Source organism: Mirounga angustirostris, unplaced genomic scaffold (assembly GCF_029215605.1).
Source record: "Mirounga angustirostris isolate CCGP_5_RB_7025 unplaced genomic scaffold, mMirAng1.0.hap1 SCAF_6, whole genome shotgun sequence".
Taxonomy (NCBI): domain Eukaryota; kingdom Metazoa; phylum Chordata; class Mammalia; order Carnivora; family Phocidae; genus Mirounga; species Mirounga angustirostris.
The window spans coordinates 135,163,704-135,182,097 of NW_026991714.1; the positions used below are offsets into that span (position 1 = coordinate 135,163,704).

Below are 18,394 nucleotides of genomic sequence, written 5' to 3' on the forward strand. Positions count from 1 at the left end.
AATAAATAAATAAATAAATTTTTAAAATAAATAAATAAATAATAAAATGTTGAGTTTATTTGAGAAGAAAGGGAAGTAGAGAAACTAATAAAAGCAAAGTAATACTTTTTTATTAAGCCCCCTATTAACACCTATTATGGGCAGCTGTTATGTATCAAATCCTATTTAATCCTCAAAACAACTCAGTCAAAAAAATATATCTCTAGTTTACAGTTGAATAAACTGAAACTTTAGAGGTCTTAGAAAACTTGCTGAAGTTTTTACAAGTTTGGGCTCTGAATGTAAACTCCAAAACTCACGCTCTTAACCAGTAGGCTGTACCACTTAAAGCATTCAATAACAATGAAAAAACTCCACCCATATATTATTATTATTGCTTTATTCATCATCAAATTCTGTTGCTAAGGTTAATTCAACCCAACACAAGAAGAGTTTTCAATCATAAGACATTTTGGTGTCTGTAAATTTGGATGACAAACACAGTACCTTATTGCCTTCAGCTAAGAAAGTAAGAGAAAAGAATGTCTCATCCTGACTCCCAAGTATTACTTCTTTCTAGGAATTTCACAAAGTCTTTTGTCAAAACCTAAACCAGGTTTAGCTAGAGATGTTGTTAATGCACTAAGGAGAATCTACAAGTTTTCTTTGACCAGTAATATATATGTCTATGGAGACCCTAGATTATCATTAACCCCGTTATCTCAGAATGAAGTGTCCAGGGCAAACTGTTGAAACTAAATGATGCTTCACCAGCATTAAAGAAGCATGTTAAGTTGAAAAACTAACAGGACATTGTGCATAGTAGATATTTAGTTAAAATTCCACATACATACATGGATGGATGGCTATATGAATAGCTGGGTGGACTTTGAGTCATTAAACACCCGAATGTTGTCCACCAAGCTCCTGCTGAACTTGACAACCTAATATGGAAAACATTTGGTGGGTTTCAGAAAAAGGATCAATGTTCTTAAACCTTACCACTGTGGGAAGCAGTTTAGACTGATTGATGGAAGTGTGCAGTGTTTCTCTGAAAGTTAGAACGACAGGAGTATATAGGTGGCACCTGTGTGGCTCAGTCGTTAGGCGTCTGCCTTTAGCTCAGGCACATGACACTAACATTTCTTAATAGGGCAATGTGTAATGCTACAAGTTTACTTCGAAGATAGGAGAAACTTCAGAGCCATGTACATTTTAGAATATCACTGTAAGGCCTAAAATGTTAACAGGGCACCAGAGGGCGCCTGTGTGGCTTAGTCGGTTAAGCGTCTGAACTCTCAATTTCAGCTCAGGTCAGGGTTGTGAGATTGAGCCCCATATCAGGCTCCGTGCTGGGTGTTGGAGCTGCTTAAGATTCTCTCTTTCCCTCTCCCTCTGTCCCTCCTCCCCTCACTCTCTAATAAAAAAAAGTTAACAGGGCACCTTAATTAGATTAGTTGATCAGAAGCACCATGATTTATCTGGTTGCTTTGGGAGTTTAAGATACAGGACTTCTTTATTAATTTTGTTTGCGTTTTTATTATATGCCAGCATCACGAAAAGATACTATTCTAACCTTTAGCTTCATATTAAGACTTAGGCTGAGGACAAAGACCATCCAAAAGAAAATTTGGTTTATTTGTTTTTTCTCCTTTCAACAGGACCAGTGGTAATCTATTTCCAAATGAATACATTTCTTAATGGAGAAATTCTAAGTAAGTTTGTTATGCTCCTAATCCCACTTTGGGAGAGATCTAATAACATAATTGCAGGGTGCCTTGGGAGCAGCATGCTAGTTCTTTTTGCTCCAGTTTTTCGCTCTAGTAATTATTATGAGGTAGAACATCCAGATGTGAATATTTAAAATCTATCTGTGATATTTACCAGCATTCTGTTGTTTGATGTCCATAAGTTAAACATTATTTATAAATCAGCCTATGTGATTTTCTTTTTTATTTTATTTTATTTTTTTTTTTAGCCTTAACTGAAATAATTGCATCAGGTCAGTTTCTTTTATCAAATTGATCCTCTTTTCTGTAATTTAAAATACCTTTCATCCAATACCACTTTCTCATAAAAGCTCTGATCCTAGGTACAGAAGCTAAGATCTGATACTTCAAGATAATTCTACCTTTGGTTTATAGGATACATAAGTATGTTTGTACTTAAAGTATACTCTTACCTACATGAATGTCAGGTCTCCAAATCTGTCATGTTTTTATAATCATGTTTATTTTTATTCAGACCTTATGAATTCAGAGTTTATAGGATCACTCCCTCAGTATTGACAGACGATGTATAAAATAAAAGGGTATAAGATTCAGATAAGGCTTTTAAGGTACCCTCTTTTAACTTAAACATTTTGTTTTTCATCTGGTTTTTTTTTTTTTACCATACTTTTTTGGACATGTGTCTAATGAGAGAGCTATCCAAACTATAATGCTCTGGGGACAAACCAAGTTTTCAAGTAGGATTTTGTTGTTTGAGTTGAAGAATTAAGTGACTTTTCAAAAATCTATAACATTTAGTGAAGATTCATTTCTTCTTCTTCTTCTTCTTCTTCTTCTTCTTCTTTTTATTAAAAAAAAAAAAAGATGCATTTCTCCCATTAGATGATGTACATACCTAATTATACAGGAAGAATTTCTCCTTCAAGTAACAGACTTTTAAGATGGTTTTCTAGAGCTTCAAATTCCAGTGCTAAAAACCTTTGAAATGGATTTTGCTATCATTAACTCAATCAAGACTGAGATCAGGTTCTTTACTTTCTTTCCTTATATTCTAGGAAAAGAAGAAGACAAACAAGTTGCCTGGGTGGTTCAGTCGGTTAAGCTTCTGCCTTTGGCTCAGGTCATGATCCCAGGGTCCTAGGATTGAGTCCCGCATCGGGCTCCCTGCTCAGTGGGGAGTCTCCTTCTCCCTCTCCTTCTGCGACTCCCCCTGCTCATTCACTTTCTCTCTCTCCCTCTCTCAAATAAATAAAATCTTTAAAAAAAAAAAAAAAGAAAAACTCTAATTTACTATTTTATTAATTAAGCATTGAACTAGACACTCAGGGAGACTCTAGCAATGTGAAAGTCACAGTCCCAACCATCCAATATCATGGTGTAGTAGAGTAGGAAAAGTAAATCACAATCTTATGACAGGTACCCTAAGTGTAGTAAAGGTAAATGTTAAAAGAATTTAGAAGAGGGTGGAAAGAGAAGAAATTGGAGATCAGATCTAATTGGGTGATTAAAGGAGAGACTTCAAGAAGAAGGTGGCATTTAAGATGAGTGTTAGATAAAGGTTGAGAACTGATTAGGGAACAGAGGAAGCCAGCATTTCCCTTTGATGAAATAGAGTGAGCAGGGATAGAAAAGTACAGGTTGTGATCAGAGAGTGATGAGCAAACCTCATAGGCTAAACCAAAGCATAAGGTAGTAACGGTAGATACAGCCAAAATGTTATATTATGACAGATTATAGAGATCCTGGAGTACCAGACCATCTTGACCTGTTAGGAGTCAGCCCATTTTCTCATCACTTCCAGTTTTAATCTGTTTATATGAATGTTTTTATATGTATATATATGCACATGGTGCTTGCTTTGGATCTGGGTTAACCACCACATACTAGCTATGTGACATAGGAAACTCACTTAACTTGAGCTTCAGTTTCCTTGTTAGTAAAATGAACCTCGTGGGGTTGTGACAATTAAATAACATCAAAGCAAGCCACGTAATGACTAGCACATAGCAGGCAAGTATTTCTGTGAAAATTGTATGCATAAGTTATATACAGTATTGCTGAGTGAAAGCATTTTATGGCAACACTTGAAGATTATATAATCACAATTCCTTAGACTATATTTTGGTTTTCTTGAAGGTCTCCAAAGAATCTATCATTCTGATGGCAGTCTGGCTTATTCACGTTCATGTATTCATGCATTCAAGGTGTAAAAACTCCCACAATCTCTTCTGTTCTGTTTCAGAGAGAGATAGAAGACCTGGTTTATGCCGTGGCTTTATATATGTGTTGTTTGATCTTTTAGCCTGACTCCTCTAGTGGACACTCTAGGGAATTGTTAGTTTAATCTGATTTTAGAAGCCCACCTTGCTGCCCTGTGTATAAATTAGTTTTTCATTCTGCTTTGATGGGAGAAGTCCCAGCTATAAGAGGGCAAGTATTTGGTACTTGTGGATCATCATCTGCTGCTGCTATATAAATTTTTTGCTCCATCATTACAACATAATGCTCTAATCTAGCCTGGGAAGTTCACCCTGTATTTCTGATCACAACGTGCCTGCTGCCTTATTAGTTGTATTTAGTTTCAGTGATACAACGCATTTCCTATAAAATTAGGGAAAGATCCTGTGCCCAGCTGAGAGTTCCAGATTTCAACCTTTACTCCGTTTACATATTAGCTGTGCAACCTTTTTCTTTTTTAATTTTTTTTTTAAAGATTTTATTTATTTGCTAGAGAGAGAATGAGAGACAGAGAGCATGGGAGGGAGGAAGGTCAGAGGGAAAAGCAGACTCCCCGCTGAGCAGGGAGCCCGATGTGGTACTCGATCCCAGGACTCCAGGATCATGACCCGAGCCAAAGGCAGTTGCTTGACCAGCTGAGCCACCCAGGCGCCCTAGTTGTGCAACCTTGCTCAAATCATTGCCTATCTCAGGACTTTGTTGTGAGATTCAAATGAATCAACTATAAAGGATTATTATATTAACATTGGATTTTAGTAGAAATATGATTAACTGTCATCATAAAGATAAGTATGTTTTTCTTTTAATACAATATTTTAAAGCTTAATAATATGTTTATAGATACATTTTTAAAACCAGCTGAGATAATTTTTTATCATTAGTTTTTATAATGTCTTATGACTTAGGTAATTATCTGAATAATATTTCAAAAATATTTGAAACCTTAAAAATGAGTTATAAATATGTTCATGACAAAAAATAATAAATCTTTTGTTATAGAAGAATTCTTATCTGTTGAAGCACTTACAACTGTATAAAAAGGCTGGGGAAATTTCATTTACTTTGAAAATTATTTTCCTATACTGTGTAGAAGCTATTCACTAGCCTTATAGGGGAAATTCATATATTTCTCTTAATTGATTTTAGAGGGCTTATATATTTCCCCTTATGACACTGGATCATCCCAAAATTTTAGGATGGTGCCCACCATGTTGTGGGATGTATGAAAGTGGAAAAAGCATTTTCACTAATGAAAATAGCATTTGACCTGAGTTTTTGCCTTGGACAATTACTGCCTTGGACAAATTTTTCGACCTTTCTCATTTAGCTTTCTCATCCCACCCAGCAGAAGTGTCTCATCAATTCAAAAATAGTTGTGATTCTCTTGAACAACTGGTTGGTTTTTAATCTTAAAGCCATTGTATATCAGCATACTGAGCAGATTATCTTAATTCATGTTGGCTGCTAGAGAGTTTAGATAAAATTTGGCCAATCTCTAGCAAATGCCTATAGTTTTATAGCATGTACTTTGTATCTTAACCTCCTTCCTGGCTCTGACTAATCTCCTTGTGCTTATTTCTTCCTTAGCTTAATTTTTCTAACCTATATTTGTTTTTGTATAATTTTAATCTATGGAATCTGTCTTAAATTCTTCCTGGAACATTGTGAGGTGGGGTACTCAGTAAAATGATGCCCATTTCTCAGAGCTATTGCAATGTAAATCATGAGTGATACACATTGTAGGTATTATTATTAATTATTATTTTACTGAATAGAAGAATACTGGTTATAGCTGCTTTCAGCTGAAGGAAAGTTTAAACAGGATTTGGTTTCGAAGGGAAGATAGTTTCAGAAGAGTCGACTGGCCCATTGCCAATGTCCAGAAGTTTTCTATAGTTTATATAAAGATAAATGAGTATATCTAGAAGATTCTTTTCCTTTCAGCCTTAAATATGGTAAAATACTCATGTTACTCATCTGTATGAAGCTCACAACCATTTTATGTTCACTAAGTCTTAGAAATGGAGTCTTCTGATCAGTGTAATGTGTCTTTGTAGAGGATATTTTATAGGATAGGTTCTGTGGTTTAAATCATATTTAAATGAACTAGGTACAGTCAATGGAATTAGATGTTTAGAATTTGTATCATTGTGCTGATGATTTACATTTAACAAGCCTCAAATTTGTAAAAGAAAAACCATGTTTAACTGGTATAAACTGTTCCATGAACTCAGAATTCAAATATGGTCACTAGAATTTTTTTTTAAGATTTATTTATTTATTTGAGAGAGAGAACGAGTGGGAGGGGGAGAGGGAGAGAGAATCTCAAGCAGACTCTGTGCTGAGTGCAGAGCCCAAAGTGGAGCTTGATTTCACAACCCCAAGATCACGACCTGAGCCGAAACCAAGAGTCGTATGCCTAACTGCACCATCCAGGTGCCCCTGGTCACTAGTACTTTTTAAATCACTCAAACATCCACTTGCTGTATTAGTAGAAAATACAGCATCTTCCTCTTGGAATTTCTACTCCCCTCTAAGTTGTCCCAAGAACGTCAGTGGCTTACATAGTCCAAAAGGGTTCATCAGTGACTTCTATATCCAAAATGTGGTGTGTACATATGTCTGCATGTGCGTATGTGAGTCATGCTAAAGTGTATACAGCCCATGGCCACTGGACCTCCCTGGTGTTGAAAACTACTCTTACTCTGTCCAATAGAAGATGCAGGTTCATTGTTGACCCAGATGCCTGTACAGGCCACCATGATGCATTAGGGAAGGATGACCTCCCTCTTCCTGTGCTAAGCTCAGTTAGGGTATTCCATGGTGCCCCATGGTTGAGCTCCCAAGATTACAGCGGTTAGCACTCAGCTCTTCACATCACAGATACCTCTCAACTGTTGTTCTGAAAGCAACACAAGCATTGAGTCAGGACTGGTCTTAATATCTGCAACCTCATAGCTTCAAACCACATTTCTCCTTTCCTCCATGGGGTTCCTATCCTTTTTTTTTTTTTTTTTAAGAAGTCCTTTCTGAAAACCTCTGAGTTATGCAGCTATCCTCTAAGCAAGGCTACATCTAAGCAGGGACTCCAGGAGATCTTATTCCCAGCCTTACAAGAAGGCTACTGTTGGTGACTCAAAGGAAATTCACCCTCTGATGAAGATTATTCCAGTGGTCTCCAGGGGGTTAGTATGTACTCCTCTTAGAGGTAGTGATTCCAAGGCAGTTTTCTGCCTTCCTCCTTTTAGGTGAAGTGGAAAAAATTGAACTTAATTTCTGGCAGGCATTCTGCTTCACATGTAACCAAGAGCAAGGTTTAGAGAATTTATATCGCAAGAGCTTTTGTGTTTAAAATGAATGAAAAAAGTCTTGAGCAAGAGAACAAATAATGAATTTAATAAAATAAGTACTGGTTGGGTGTTATGGAAATAAAAATGAGCTATTTCAAGTAATGTGAAGGATTGAGAGGTTTCAGATGATGAATCATATTAGCAACTCAAGGGTTAGTAAAATAGAGAATTTCTCTTAATGTTCAGAATTCTTATTTATATAAACACTGTTTCTGACACATGTACATATGCCTGCAAAAGAAAAGATACAGCAGAATTTGAGAACAGGAACATATAGTACCCAAAGTTGGGGAAAAAATGTCCTTTCTTTAGCACAGTGTTGCAGAAGGGGAGTAATCAGTTCTCCATGCTTATCAGTTTGCTTTCAGTGTTTGTGGAGCTAGGGGATTGCCATGGAAATCATAAATGGAAGCTGTGATATACTTAGTATGTCTTAGTGAAGACTTCTGCTGTGAGGCAGTCTGTAGTCAGAGCCTTGCCCCATTCAAATAGGGACTCTAGCCTGACCTAGATAATGAGGCTGCTAGACAAGGCATGGCTCTCTTTCCCCATCAGTCTGTACTTAGTCCTCTAGTTCCATGTTGTTAACAGGGTTGTTTCATCTGTATCTGTCTGTTGGAGATGTTATAGTAGCTCATTTTCTTTGAGATTAAGAATTCCTAATGATTTTTCCCTCCCCTGAAAGCGCGCTTCTTGCTGCTGCTTCCAGCGCTTTATTATTTTGTGTTTCATATCTGTTTTAAAGTAGTGTAGATGAAAGCTTATTTAAAAGAGGGATGGGGAAAAGATTGATTATAGAGGAAGTTATGTTTGGATCGTTCTGCTCCAAGTGAGATGTATGTGCTTAGTGGTTATTTTTGTGTGTTTCAGGCCTTTCGGGAAGACCTGGAATGCCTTATTCAAGAACAGATGAAGAAAGGCCACAACCCAACTGGATTGCTGGCATTACAGCAGATCGCAGATTACATCATGGCCAATTCTTTTTCAGGCTTTACTTCACCTCCTCTCAGTACGTCAGTTTTGGAAAGTTTATTAATTTTTTTAAAATTTTTATTTTAATTCATGTATTATTGGTTTCAGAGGTAGAGGTCAGTGATTCGTCGGTCTTATATAATACCCAGTGCTCGTTACATCAAGTGCCCTCCTTAATGTCCATCACCCAATTACCCCATCCCCTTACCCCCTGCCCCTCCAGCAACGCTCAGTTTGTTTCCTAAGATTTAAGAGTCTCTTATGGTTTGTCTCCCTCTCTGGTTTTGTCTTGTTTCATTTTTTGCTCTCTTCCCCTAAGATCCTCTGCCTTGTTTCTTAAATTCCACATATCAGTGAGATCATATGATAATTGTCTTTCTCTGGCTTATTTCGCTCAGCATAACACCCTCTAGTTCCATCGATGTCATTGCAAATAGTTTTGGGAAGTTGAAAAAATTACAATTTTATCTCTACTTTGAATGGCAGCCTACTCTGCTCTGGTTCAGTCCTTAAGTTTATAACGTCTAATACTTAAAGTAACAAAGTGTTAAAATCTCTTACCTTTTCTTATCAACCAGGCATTTACTAGACTTCGTAAGATTATAAAATAGTTATAAGACAAGGGCCCTGTCCTAGATAAATGTATATTTTTGGTTGAGGAGACATTCCATGAATGCAAAAATGATTAAAACTGCAAGATAACTATAGAAGAAAAACTTACAAAGCAGTTCATAAGAAATTGTCTAATGACCTTTTAAAAGGCTATGAACTCAGAGTTGGAATCGATTGTTGGCTGAAGTGGACTGAGAAAACTATGGAAAAAGAGAGGCCTGAACTAACCAGGCTTTAGAAGATGGAGTAGTTAGAATTTGGTATGAAAGAGGAATGAAGACATTTTACTCATTTAATAATAGCTCTTTGGTGAGAGCACCAGTTTGGTGAGCTGAACACTATAAGCACTTTATATCTCAGCAATTTATGTACAGAGCTCACTGCAATACCAGAACAGATATGGAGTACCAGAAGGTACTGTCAGGGACTGCTTCATGTCAGAGTCAAAGGATTGTCTTTTTCTTCTCTTTCATTTTCCTTCTCTTCCTTCATTTCTTCCTTCCTTTGTTTCTTTTTGGTTAAAGATTTATAAGTAGGAGTCAGTGAATTCAAGTACTTTCCAAATAGAGGAATGGCATAAAAAGAGACATGATGATGGAAACATGCTAAGGTTAGGGTGTGTTTGTAGAACTCACAGTGGACCAGCATGTTGGCACATACATATTGTTTAAAAAAACTTTTGAAAGAGTCCCAGTGTGATGTGTAAGTGTTTGAACTAAAACAGGAGTGTGGGTACAAAAAGGAAGAGATCAATGAGAAAGGCATCACCAAGGAAGAGTAGAGAAGACTTAGTGACAGGTTTGATGTGGTATTGTGGGGATGGAGTGGGAGAAGAACTATGAGTTCCAAAATCACTCTTGTAGCTTCGGAGAAACCTTCTCTCAGAAGGAACAGAAAAATTCGAAGGTTGAGCTAGTTTGTTTTGCTCTTTCTGTAATATTGAGTATCTGTTATGTTCCAAGCACCCTGTTAGAGATAGGGCATACAGTGATAAACAAGATGGGCAAAGTTTCCTGTGCTTGTGGAGACTAAAGAAAATGGTCAGATAATAGGAGGTGCTGTGCAAATAATTAATAGATGGTGATTTGATAGGAAGAACTAGGTAACTACTTTAGATTGGATGATGAGGGAGAATCTCTCTGAGAAGGTGACATTTAAACTGAAATCTGAATTGTAAGAAGGAACAAACCATACCAAGATCAAGAGAAAACATTCCAGGTAGAAGGAATAAGTACAAATGTCGGGTGGAAACAAGATGAGAATGAATTTGGTGGTCTCTTCAAGGAATAAAAATTAAAGATTATGGCTGGAGAGCATGAGTTTGGGGGGACAAGTAGAACAAAGTGAGGTCAGCAACATAGGCAGAGGCTGAATTATTCAGGGTTTCCCAGCCAGAGTTGGAAGTTTGGATTCTATTCTAACTTTGAAAAGCCATTTTAAGCAGGAGGGTGATTTAGAAAGACCTCTGTGGTTTCTGTGTGAAGAATTAACTGGGAAATTTTGTGGTATTATTAGACAAAAATAGGAATGTCCAGAGTTGGGGATCTTTTTGGCTTGGGAAATGGAGGAAGTTCAACTTTAGGCATGCCAAAGTTGCCAAGAGCTGCCAAGACATGGCTGCAGTTGGAAATACAGTCCTAGAGCTTAAGGGAGTGCCTTGGGAGATGGACATAAAGAAGTATTACTCATAGCTGTGTATGTTGATTAAATAATCATTCAGGAGGGTATAAGCAGGAAAGAAAAGAGTCTAAAGAGAAAATTTCGAAAATTGGAAGAGGAAGACAGGTCAGGGAAGACCAGAATAATAAAAGGGGCTATCCTGAGTGTCCTAGATACCATAGCAGGAAAGAGGAGCTGAGCTGCCAAGGTTGCTGGCTGGAATATACAAAGGCATGGCAGTAGGAGATTTGTGCTCCATGGTTCAGAGGTCAGGGACTAGAAATCAGCCAATTTGGCTGGAAAATTTATGTTGTGTTGTGGAAAGTAGAAGTTAACATTGGCAGGGAGAGTGAGAGATCGATTCACAGCTGCCTCTGAAATTTTATTAGAAATTATGCTGTTTTGAATGTATGGCTTACATATTGAAACTCGTTCTTTGAATTAGTTCAGAACATTTGAGAAGCTCTCACATTCGAGTGTTGACTTGAGACTTCTGTTGAAATGTTCGCCCCGACCTCCGACTCTCACATGGTAGCAGCCGATCGCAGAGCGTCAGCTGCCCCTTCAGCCCAGGCTTGTGGCCTCTCTAGTGCCTACAGTCTTCAGCAGGCCCAGTTTCAGCCCTTACGTGAATCTCCTGGCACCTTGTAGGCCTTCACTTTGGGCTTTTGCAAAACTTAGAGCAGGGGAGTAGTGAGGCAAAAGGTGACTTTATAAAGAATGGATTTACAAAGAGAGGGGCTACAGGCAAGGAGAAAATGAGGCGGCCTATTGAAAGCATTACATGTGAGGCGAACTCAGGGATGGAAAATGAGGAAACCTGGAAGGTAAAGGATGACGGAACACGGTGATGGATTACGTATGGTGGCCCAGGGAAGGTTACTTCTTGTGTGAGACTGTGGGAATTGTAGTACCAGCGCATCAGAAGACTGAGGAGGAGTGAGAAGGTCAGAAAAAGTGGGGAGATAAAATCGCTTTTAGACCTTTTTAATGTGTATGTTGTTGGTTGCAGGCCGTTAGAAGCAGTAGGCTGGAGGGTGGGCAGGAGGCCCTAGTCACAGATAAAGCTCAGGGTGTCCTGCACACGGAAGTGACAGTGAAAATTCAAGAGTCTGTAGTGTTTTCCTGGGGAAAAGTAAAATGAGAGGGGAGCATAGTGGGGGACTGAGCTTTGGGATGGAGCCACAGAGGGCAGAAGGGAGGAGAGCTGGTTGGAGGAGAAGGAAGCAACAGGTGAAAGGGGAATGGGAGGTCCAGGCCGTGTCACACAGGCCTGCAGAAGAATTCCAGGGGAGAGGTGGTAAATGGTGTCAAGGAGAACAAAGACCGAGAGAAAGTGGAACATGGTCACAGTTGAAGTTAGTGGTTGGGTCACTAAAGCCCAAGACTAGGTTTTGTTGCTTAGTGACGGCTAAAGGCAGACTGGTTTGAATGCATTCTTCTCTATCTTAAATAAATTTTTTTTTAATAAATGTCAAAAGGGCTATTAGAAAAGTAGCTTTCTGTTGAGATCTTTTCATCATAACATTAGCAGTAACCTCAGTATTGATAACACTTTCGCCATTAGGATCCTGTGACCATTTTCCTACCAAGTCCCTCCCTCACAAGTCCAGTACTAGGTGAAATAGCAAAGATTGCTGATGCGCATTTTAGCTCTGCGGGTACTCATGTGAAGGAAGATAAGCTAAGGAACGTTGTGTGGGCTGAGAAGTTTCACATCATTATTTACAAGGCTGGGACGCTCGCAGACTCAGGCTGCTTCCAGGTACCGCGTTACTTGACGTGAATCTCTCTCCACAACTTTTCCTTTTAGGTCTCGGCATGGTCACACCTATCAGTGACCTTCCTGGGGCAGATACAGCCTCATACGTGAAGGGAGAAAAGCTTACCCGCTGTAAGCTTGCCAGCCTGTACAGACTCGTGGACTTGTTTGGATGGGCACAGCTGGCAAATACATACATCTCCGTGAGTTCCTTGGCTTTCGATTCCTTTTCTAAAAAATCCCAGCCAGAAGGCAGCTGTACTCCTCTCACCTTAACTCGTAAGTCCAGCCAGACTTCATTTTCTGCACCTAGCATGCTGGGTTACAGCCAACTCCTGATTTAAACCTTGTCTTCAAGGGAGAGGCTACAGTTAAGCTCGCTTTCTTCTCCACTTTCTGTCTGTGGTGTCCCTTTTGTTCAAACCAGCTGGAGAACCTATCCAAGAAGAAATTCTTCTGGCAGAATTTTCTCTCTCCATATTAATTCTGTTTGAGCATGAGTGTCACTAAAAAGCACTTGGGTTTGGGGCAGGAAAAATAGAGGGGATCAGGGAAGTTTCCTCCCTGGGCTTTATTTTTTAAGTAGATTTTTTCCATTATCTGTTTTCATGTTGTCACATTGGAAAGCCAGACAATATTTGGAGGCTTATGAAACTGGTGGTGGAAGTGGCTCAGGTGCAGTCTTCCTTACACCTCTTCTTCCCTCCCGGCCGCTCCTTAGTTTCCCCTTCATCTCCACTTCAGCTCCTTCCCAAGAAGAGACTCTGTTCTCTTTCCTTTGCCCCTTTTCCCTTAATTTCCATGTTGTAAATCGAAATTATAGTCATTACCACATTCAGTTAATATTTTCTCATGCATATAGCTGACCCTAAGCAACCTTAGAACTCCCGGGATAACACTTCAGGTAAGTTCAGTAAATGAGAAACTAATGTCAGAAATTTTTAGCAAGTGCTTGAGTGTTCAGGGAAGAAAACTTTTCAAGGAAAGTTTCCTGTTGCACACCTTTAATTTCTGCTTTCTTGCTTCCTGTCATCCTCCCCTCACCCCCGATCTCTTACAGTTATTCACTGCAAATATATTCCCCGTCGTATTTACACTGCAAAATAAGAACACCTTACAGTAATTCCCTATTTTTTTTTTCTTTCTTTCAGGTGAGAATAAGTAAGGAGCAAGACCACATAATAATAATTCCTAGAGGCCTGTCTTTTTCTGAAGCCACAGCCTCCAATTTGGTATAATTTTCATTCCTATGTTACTTTTTCTGTCCTTCTTTGTGCTTTTCTTACAGCTTTTAGTTTTTAGTACAGGACAGAACAAGAGAAGGTATGGATGGGAAAACATTTGCTAATGAACAGGAAAGAGTTTGGAAGGTTATGTTGATTTTTTTTTTTAAGAAAAGCTTTAGGGGTCAAGAAAAACAAGGTAGTTGAAGAGACTAATAAATAAGTTGGTCTTATCAGTGAACCTATCCATGCTTTGAAGGGAATCTTTCGAATTTTTTTCCACGCTGTACACTCTGGAATTTTTTTAAAACCCACACACAAAGTCTGTGTGTATTTTATAGATAGATTTCAGCAAAATTCAGTTGGTCTGAGCAGAGGGGCTGACTGTGTAGCATTTTATTTTTCCATGATTATGCTCATAGCCAGTATCATTGGCTTCTAGAATGGCAGGAACTACATTGGTTCTTGGTGCTGCAGTGTTAGCAAATGGACATTTTCCAGCCAGTTTAGTAAATGCCAGACCTTGTCCAGACCTTTAGTGAAGAGTTTTAAGTTATTTGGCTTTTTAGAAACTACTACTTATAAATTCTAAGTTTTGTTGCAGACTGCCTGTTTTTTGTAAATAAAGTTTAATGGGAACAAAGCCACACTTTTTTTTTTTTTACAGTTCTTTATGGTTCTACATAAAGTGGCAGAGTTGAGTAGTTGCATCAGAGGCCCACAAAGTCTAAAATATTTACTGTTTGTCTTTGACAAAAAAGTTTGCCACCCCCTGGTTTAGCTGGTGGACCACAGGCAGACTTTGATACATGTCTTTGATACATTGATACCAATTAAATATGTCTCTCTGATTTTTTCCAGGTGAAAGTCAATATAATAGGAGAAGTGGTTGATCAGGGAAGTACTGATTTGAAAATTGACCACACAGGCTTCAGTCCCCATGCTGCAATCTATTCCACACGTCCTGATGTTAAGTGTGTGATCCACATCCATACTCTTGCAACCGCAGCTGTAAGTCGCTGAAGACTAAACCCAGCAATGGCTCTGGGAAGTGTATTTAATTTCCATGGTTTTCCTTATGTGATGCTTTACTACCTGCACGCTTTCACACTGCATAATCATTCAGAATTATATTCAAAATATTAATCCTCTGAATACCCAGAAAGCAAAAGTTCCTTTGGACCAAATGCTGACATTGTAGGAGACACCTGGAGAGATAGCATTGGCCTTTTTAACTAATCAGCTAATAATTGGGTACTGAGTTCTTTGGAGCAAAGTTTCTTTCATAATATTTGGCACAACATTTAAATTGACTTATATCCCCTAAATCCTTTTTTTTTCCCCCTCTGGAAGAAGTGACGAGCTGAAGTGGGAGATGGGCTGGAATGGTGAACACAGTGAATAGGCCAGTGCTTCCTGAGCTGACTAAAGAATCAGGTTCCTAGGAGAGTGTAATTAGTAACTAAATGTGTCCTCTTGACATGGACCCAATCAAATAGGTATCCTCCATGAAGTGTGGGATCCTTCCAATTTCTCAAGAGTCCCTCATCCTGGGAGATATTGCCTATTATGACTACCAAGGGTCACTTGATGAACAGGAGGAGAGAATTCAACTGCAGAAAGTTCTGGGGCCAAGTTGTAAGGTATGTAAGTAGAGTTTCTATCGAAGGAGCTATTTTTGTTGGCTGTTGCTGTTGATGAAAACAGTGTGAGCTATGCCAGTTATTTAAAGTGATTGCTTTGGGATTCTATTTTAGGTGCTGGTACTCAGAAATCATGGTGTGGTAGCCCTTGGAGAAACAGTTGAGGAGGCTTTTCATTATATATTTAACGTGCAGATAGCCTGTGAGATTCAGGTAGGAAAAATTATCCTCCCCCCCCCCACACACACTTTTTTTTATTGCTTTGTAATTTGCTTGTTGAGATGGGTTTTGTATTTACTTATTTTCAAAGTCCTATTGGCTTTTTGTTTTGTTTGTCTTTTAAGAGAAGTTCTGTTTTACTTGAATAAAAAGGGTCAGCTCAGTTATCTCTTGAATTGAAAATAGGGTGGGAAAAAAGTGTCACATATAAATACACACAAATTTGAGTGCCTCATAAACATCATTTTCCCCATAATCCTTCTTTTTAAGATAGTGTAATTGTACACATCTCTGTTTTTACCCTGAAGTGGTGTGGTACTAATTGAGAAACAGAGGCAACTGTCAGTCCTCAAAGATCAGATGTATTATAGCCACTTTTATAAAAAGTGTAAGAGCAGGGTCAGAAGTCTTACTAACTTGTGCAGTTTCTAACAATTGCACGGCCTCAGATTTATTATAATAGGTTGGATAGTTATCAGCCACTTTTTTCTCAGAGAAGCTGAATGTATTTTTAACAGACCTAATTTCCATCTTCAAGAAGATTCTCTTGAAGCAAATGGTAATAATCTTAATTTATTGGAAGGGCCACAAAAAAGGGGAAAAAACTTTTCTGTCAGTTTTAATGTCTTAACCAACCTTTTTTTTTTTTGCTTTAGCAGTACCTCCTCTTCTCAAATGAAGCTATGAAAAGCTTGATTAAAATGAGCTGACTTCTGCCTAAATATCCTTAAATTCACAGTATAGTGTCTATATTCCTTTAAAATTAGAACTTTCAGGGAAAAAAAAAAAGGATAACCATGGGAAAGCTGCAAGAGAACTTTAAAATTTGGCAAGAGAATTCAGTTTCTTGAAATACGTTAAAAGGAATGGCTCTAAATGTGTTTTCCATCAGGGAGGGTCAGAATCCTGGAAGGTATCTTTTTCAGATAGGTAGAAAAGATACTTCAGCTGCCTGTTTTCACAAGTATATTGCCTTATTTTTGTTGTTAGTAGCCTGAACAAGTGTTATAGGTATTTGCTGAATTAAAATTATACCTTTTTAAAGGTAAAATATTTATAATCTTTACAGTCTTGTGCCTCTCTATTTTGCCATTGATTACAGGTGTGGGCATTAGCAGGGGCAGGTGGAGTAGACAATCTGCTTGTGCTGGATCCTCAGAAGTACAAAGCTTTCACTTACACTGTGGTAGCATCTGGAGGAGGAGGAGTGAATATGGGTTCCCATCAAAAATGGAAGGTTGGCGAGATTGAGTTTGAAGGGCTGATGAGGACTCTGGATAATTTGGTAGGTGAAAAATTGTACATAAACTTGGTTTTCATGTCTTCAGATTCAGGAGCAAATGCCTCCATCCCCCTTTGGACTATCTGGGGCCCTCCTTATGCCTCTGGCATTCCAGTGTAATTTTACCACATTTTTAAGAATCATACGGTGAAACATGCAGATGTCATCTTAAGATTTTACCCTCTTCCACTAAGGGTCAGAGATAGATTGCCTTCAGACCCTGGAACAAAGACTTAAATGAGCACTGAGATTTGGCTTCCACAAAACTGGAAGATAGCTAGGAAAATGTTTCTGGTCAGCAGTTTTGAAATTACCTTTGTCAGGAACAGTTGTGTGAGTGGAAATAGCATTGTCAGCTGGAATCTGTTTTAACCAAATCTTGAAATTTGCTTAATTTCAACTCTAGTGTTATGTGGAAGTTATGTGGGGTTTGAAAGATACTTTCCCCTTTATTTTTCAACAAAGGAGTCTTTTTGATCATTTATTTAAAGAATGAGAGTCCAGATGCTGTGTTTGGTACATGTTTGATCGCTTCAGATGTGGTTTTTTTTGTCCCTTAGGGGTATAGAACAGGCTATGCTTACAGGCATCCTCTCGTTCGAGAGAAGCCCAGGCACAAGAGTGATGTGGAGATCCCAGCAACTGTGACTGCTTTTTCCTTCGAGGATGACACAGTGCTACTGTCTCCTCTCAAATATATGGCACAGAGGCAGCAGCGGGAAAAAACAAGATGGCTGAACTCCCCAAATACTTATATGAAAGTGAATGTGCCTGAGGAGTCTCGGAATGGTGAAACCAGTCCCAGGACCAAAATCACAGTATGTCACTATTTATATGGCTCGCCTTTACGAAATATTTTGCCTAGTTACTCATGAATTGAAAGTTCTCTGTTAAAAATACTGGGAAAGCAGAATATAATAATAATAACCTGTCATTTATCAGTTATAAACTTTGTAACAAGATACTTTGTTTTATGGACCATAAGTGAATTCTCAATTAATTAATTCTCAATTAATTCTAAAAAAAATCTAGAGGATGCTATTTTTCTCCCCCATTTTATAGATGTGAAAACTGAGGCACAGAGGGATTAACTAATCATTTGTGAATAGTAAAGTCAGTATTTGAATGCATACAACAATGACTCTGGAGCCCTCTTCTTAATCCACTATTAGCTACTGCTTTGCAGTTTATATTACACCAGTGAATCAGAGCTATAAAAGTTACCAAAACGTAATGGTGCCAGAGTTTCATGAATTACTGCACATATTTATCCTTAGGCAAGATCTTGTAGAGAGAGAAATGGGTTGTCTTATCTTTTTCAACATTTTGCTTCAGATTTGGTTTAGTTTTAGAGTGCTTATCACCAAATATCCTCTAAATACTCAAAATTGTTCATCCTGTCATATCAATCAGTACCATTCAATATGGAAGTGCCAAGACATCAAAGCGTTTCTCCCTAGTCTGTAAGATTTCTTATCTCCTGGGGTGCCTGGGTGGCTCAGTCGGTTAAGCGGCTGCCTTCAGCTCAGGTCATGATCCCAGGGTCCTGGGATCAAGCCGCACATCGGGCTCCCTGCTCAGCAGGGGAGTCTGCTTCTCCCTCTGACCCTGCTTGTGCTCTCTCTCACTCTCTCGAATAAATAAATCTTAAAAAAAAAAAAAAAAAGATTTCTTTTTTTTTCTAAATTCTTTTTTTTAAGATTTTATTTTATTTATTTGACAGAG

At 38.4% G+C, this 18,394-nt stretch overlaps 1 protein-coding gene across 7 annotated transcripts in view; it reads left to right on the forward strand.

Annotated features, from left to right (window-relative positions):
- The window catches only part of ADD3 (adducin 3), a 123,514-nt gene that overhangs the window by 96,825 nt on the left and 8,295 nt on the right, over window positions 1–18,394 (forward strand). For all 7 annotated transcript variants that reach the window (XM_064595259.1, XM_045878783.3, XM_064595260.1 and 4 more), the window contains 8 exons: window positions 8,168–8,306; window positions 12,354–12,505; window positions 13,454–13,534; window positions 14,387–14,536; window positions 15,025–15,168; window positions 15,283–15,381; window positions 16,490–16,672; window positions 17,230–17,487. In XM_064595259.1, the coding sequence (XP_064451329.1) occupies window positions 8,168–8,306; window positions 12,354–12,505; window positions 13,454–13,534; window positions 14,387–14,536; window positions 15,025–15,168; window positions 15,283–15,381; window positions 16,490–16,672; window positions 17,230–17,487 (1,206 nt within the window). The remainder of the gene's footprint in view (window positions 1–8,167; window positions 8,307–12,353; window positions 12,506–13,453; window positions 13,535–14,386; window positions 14,537–15,024; window positions 15,169–15,282; window positions 15,382–16,489; window positions 16,673–17,229; window positions 17,488–18,394) is intronic.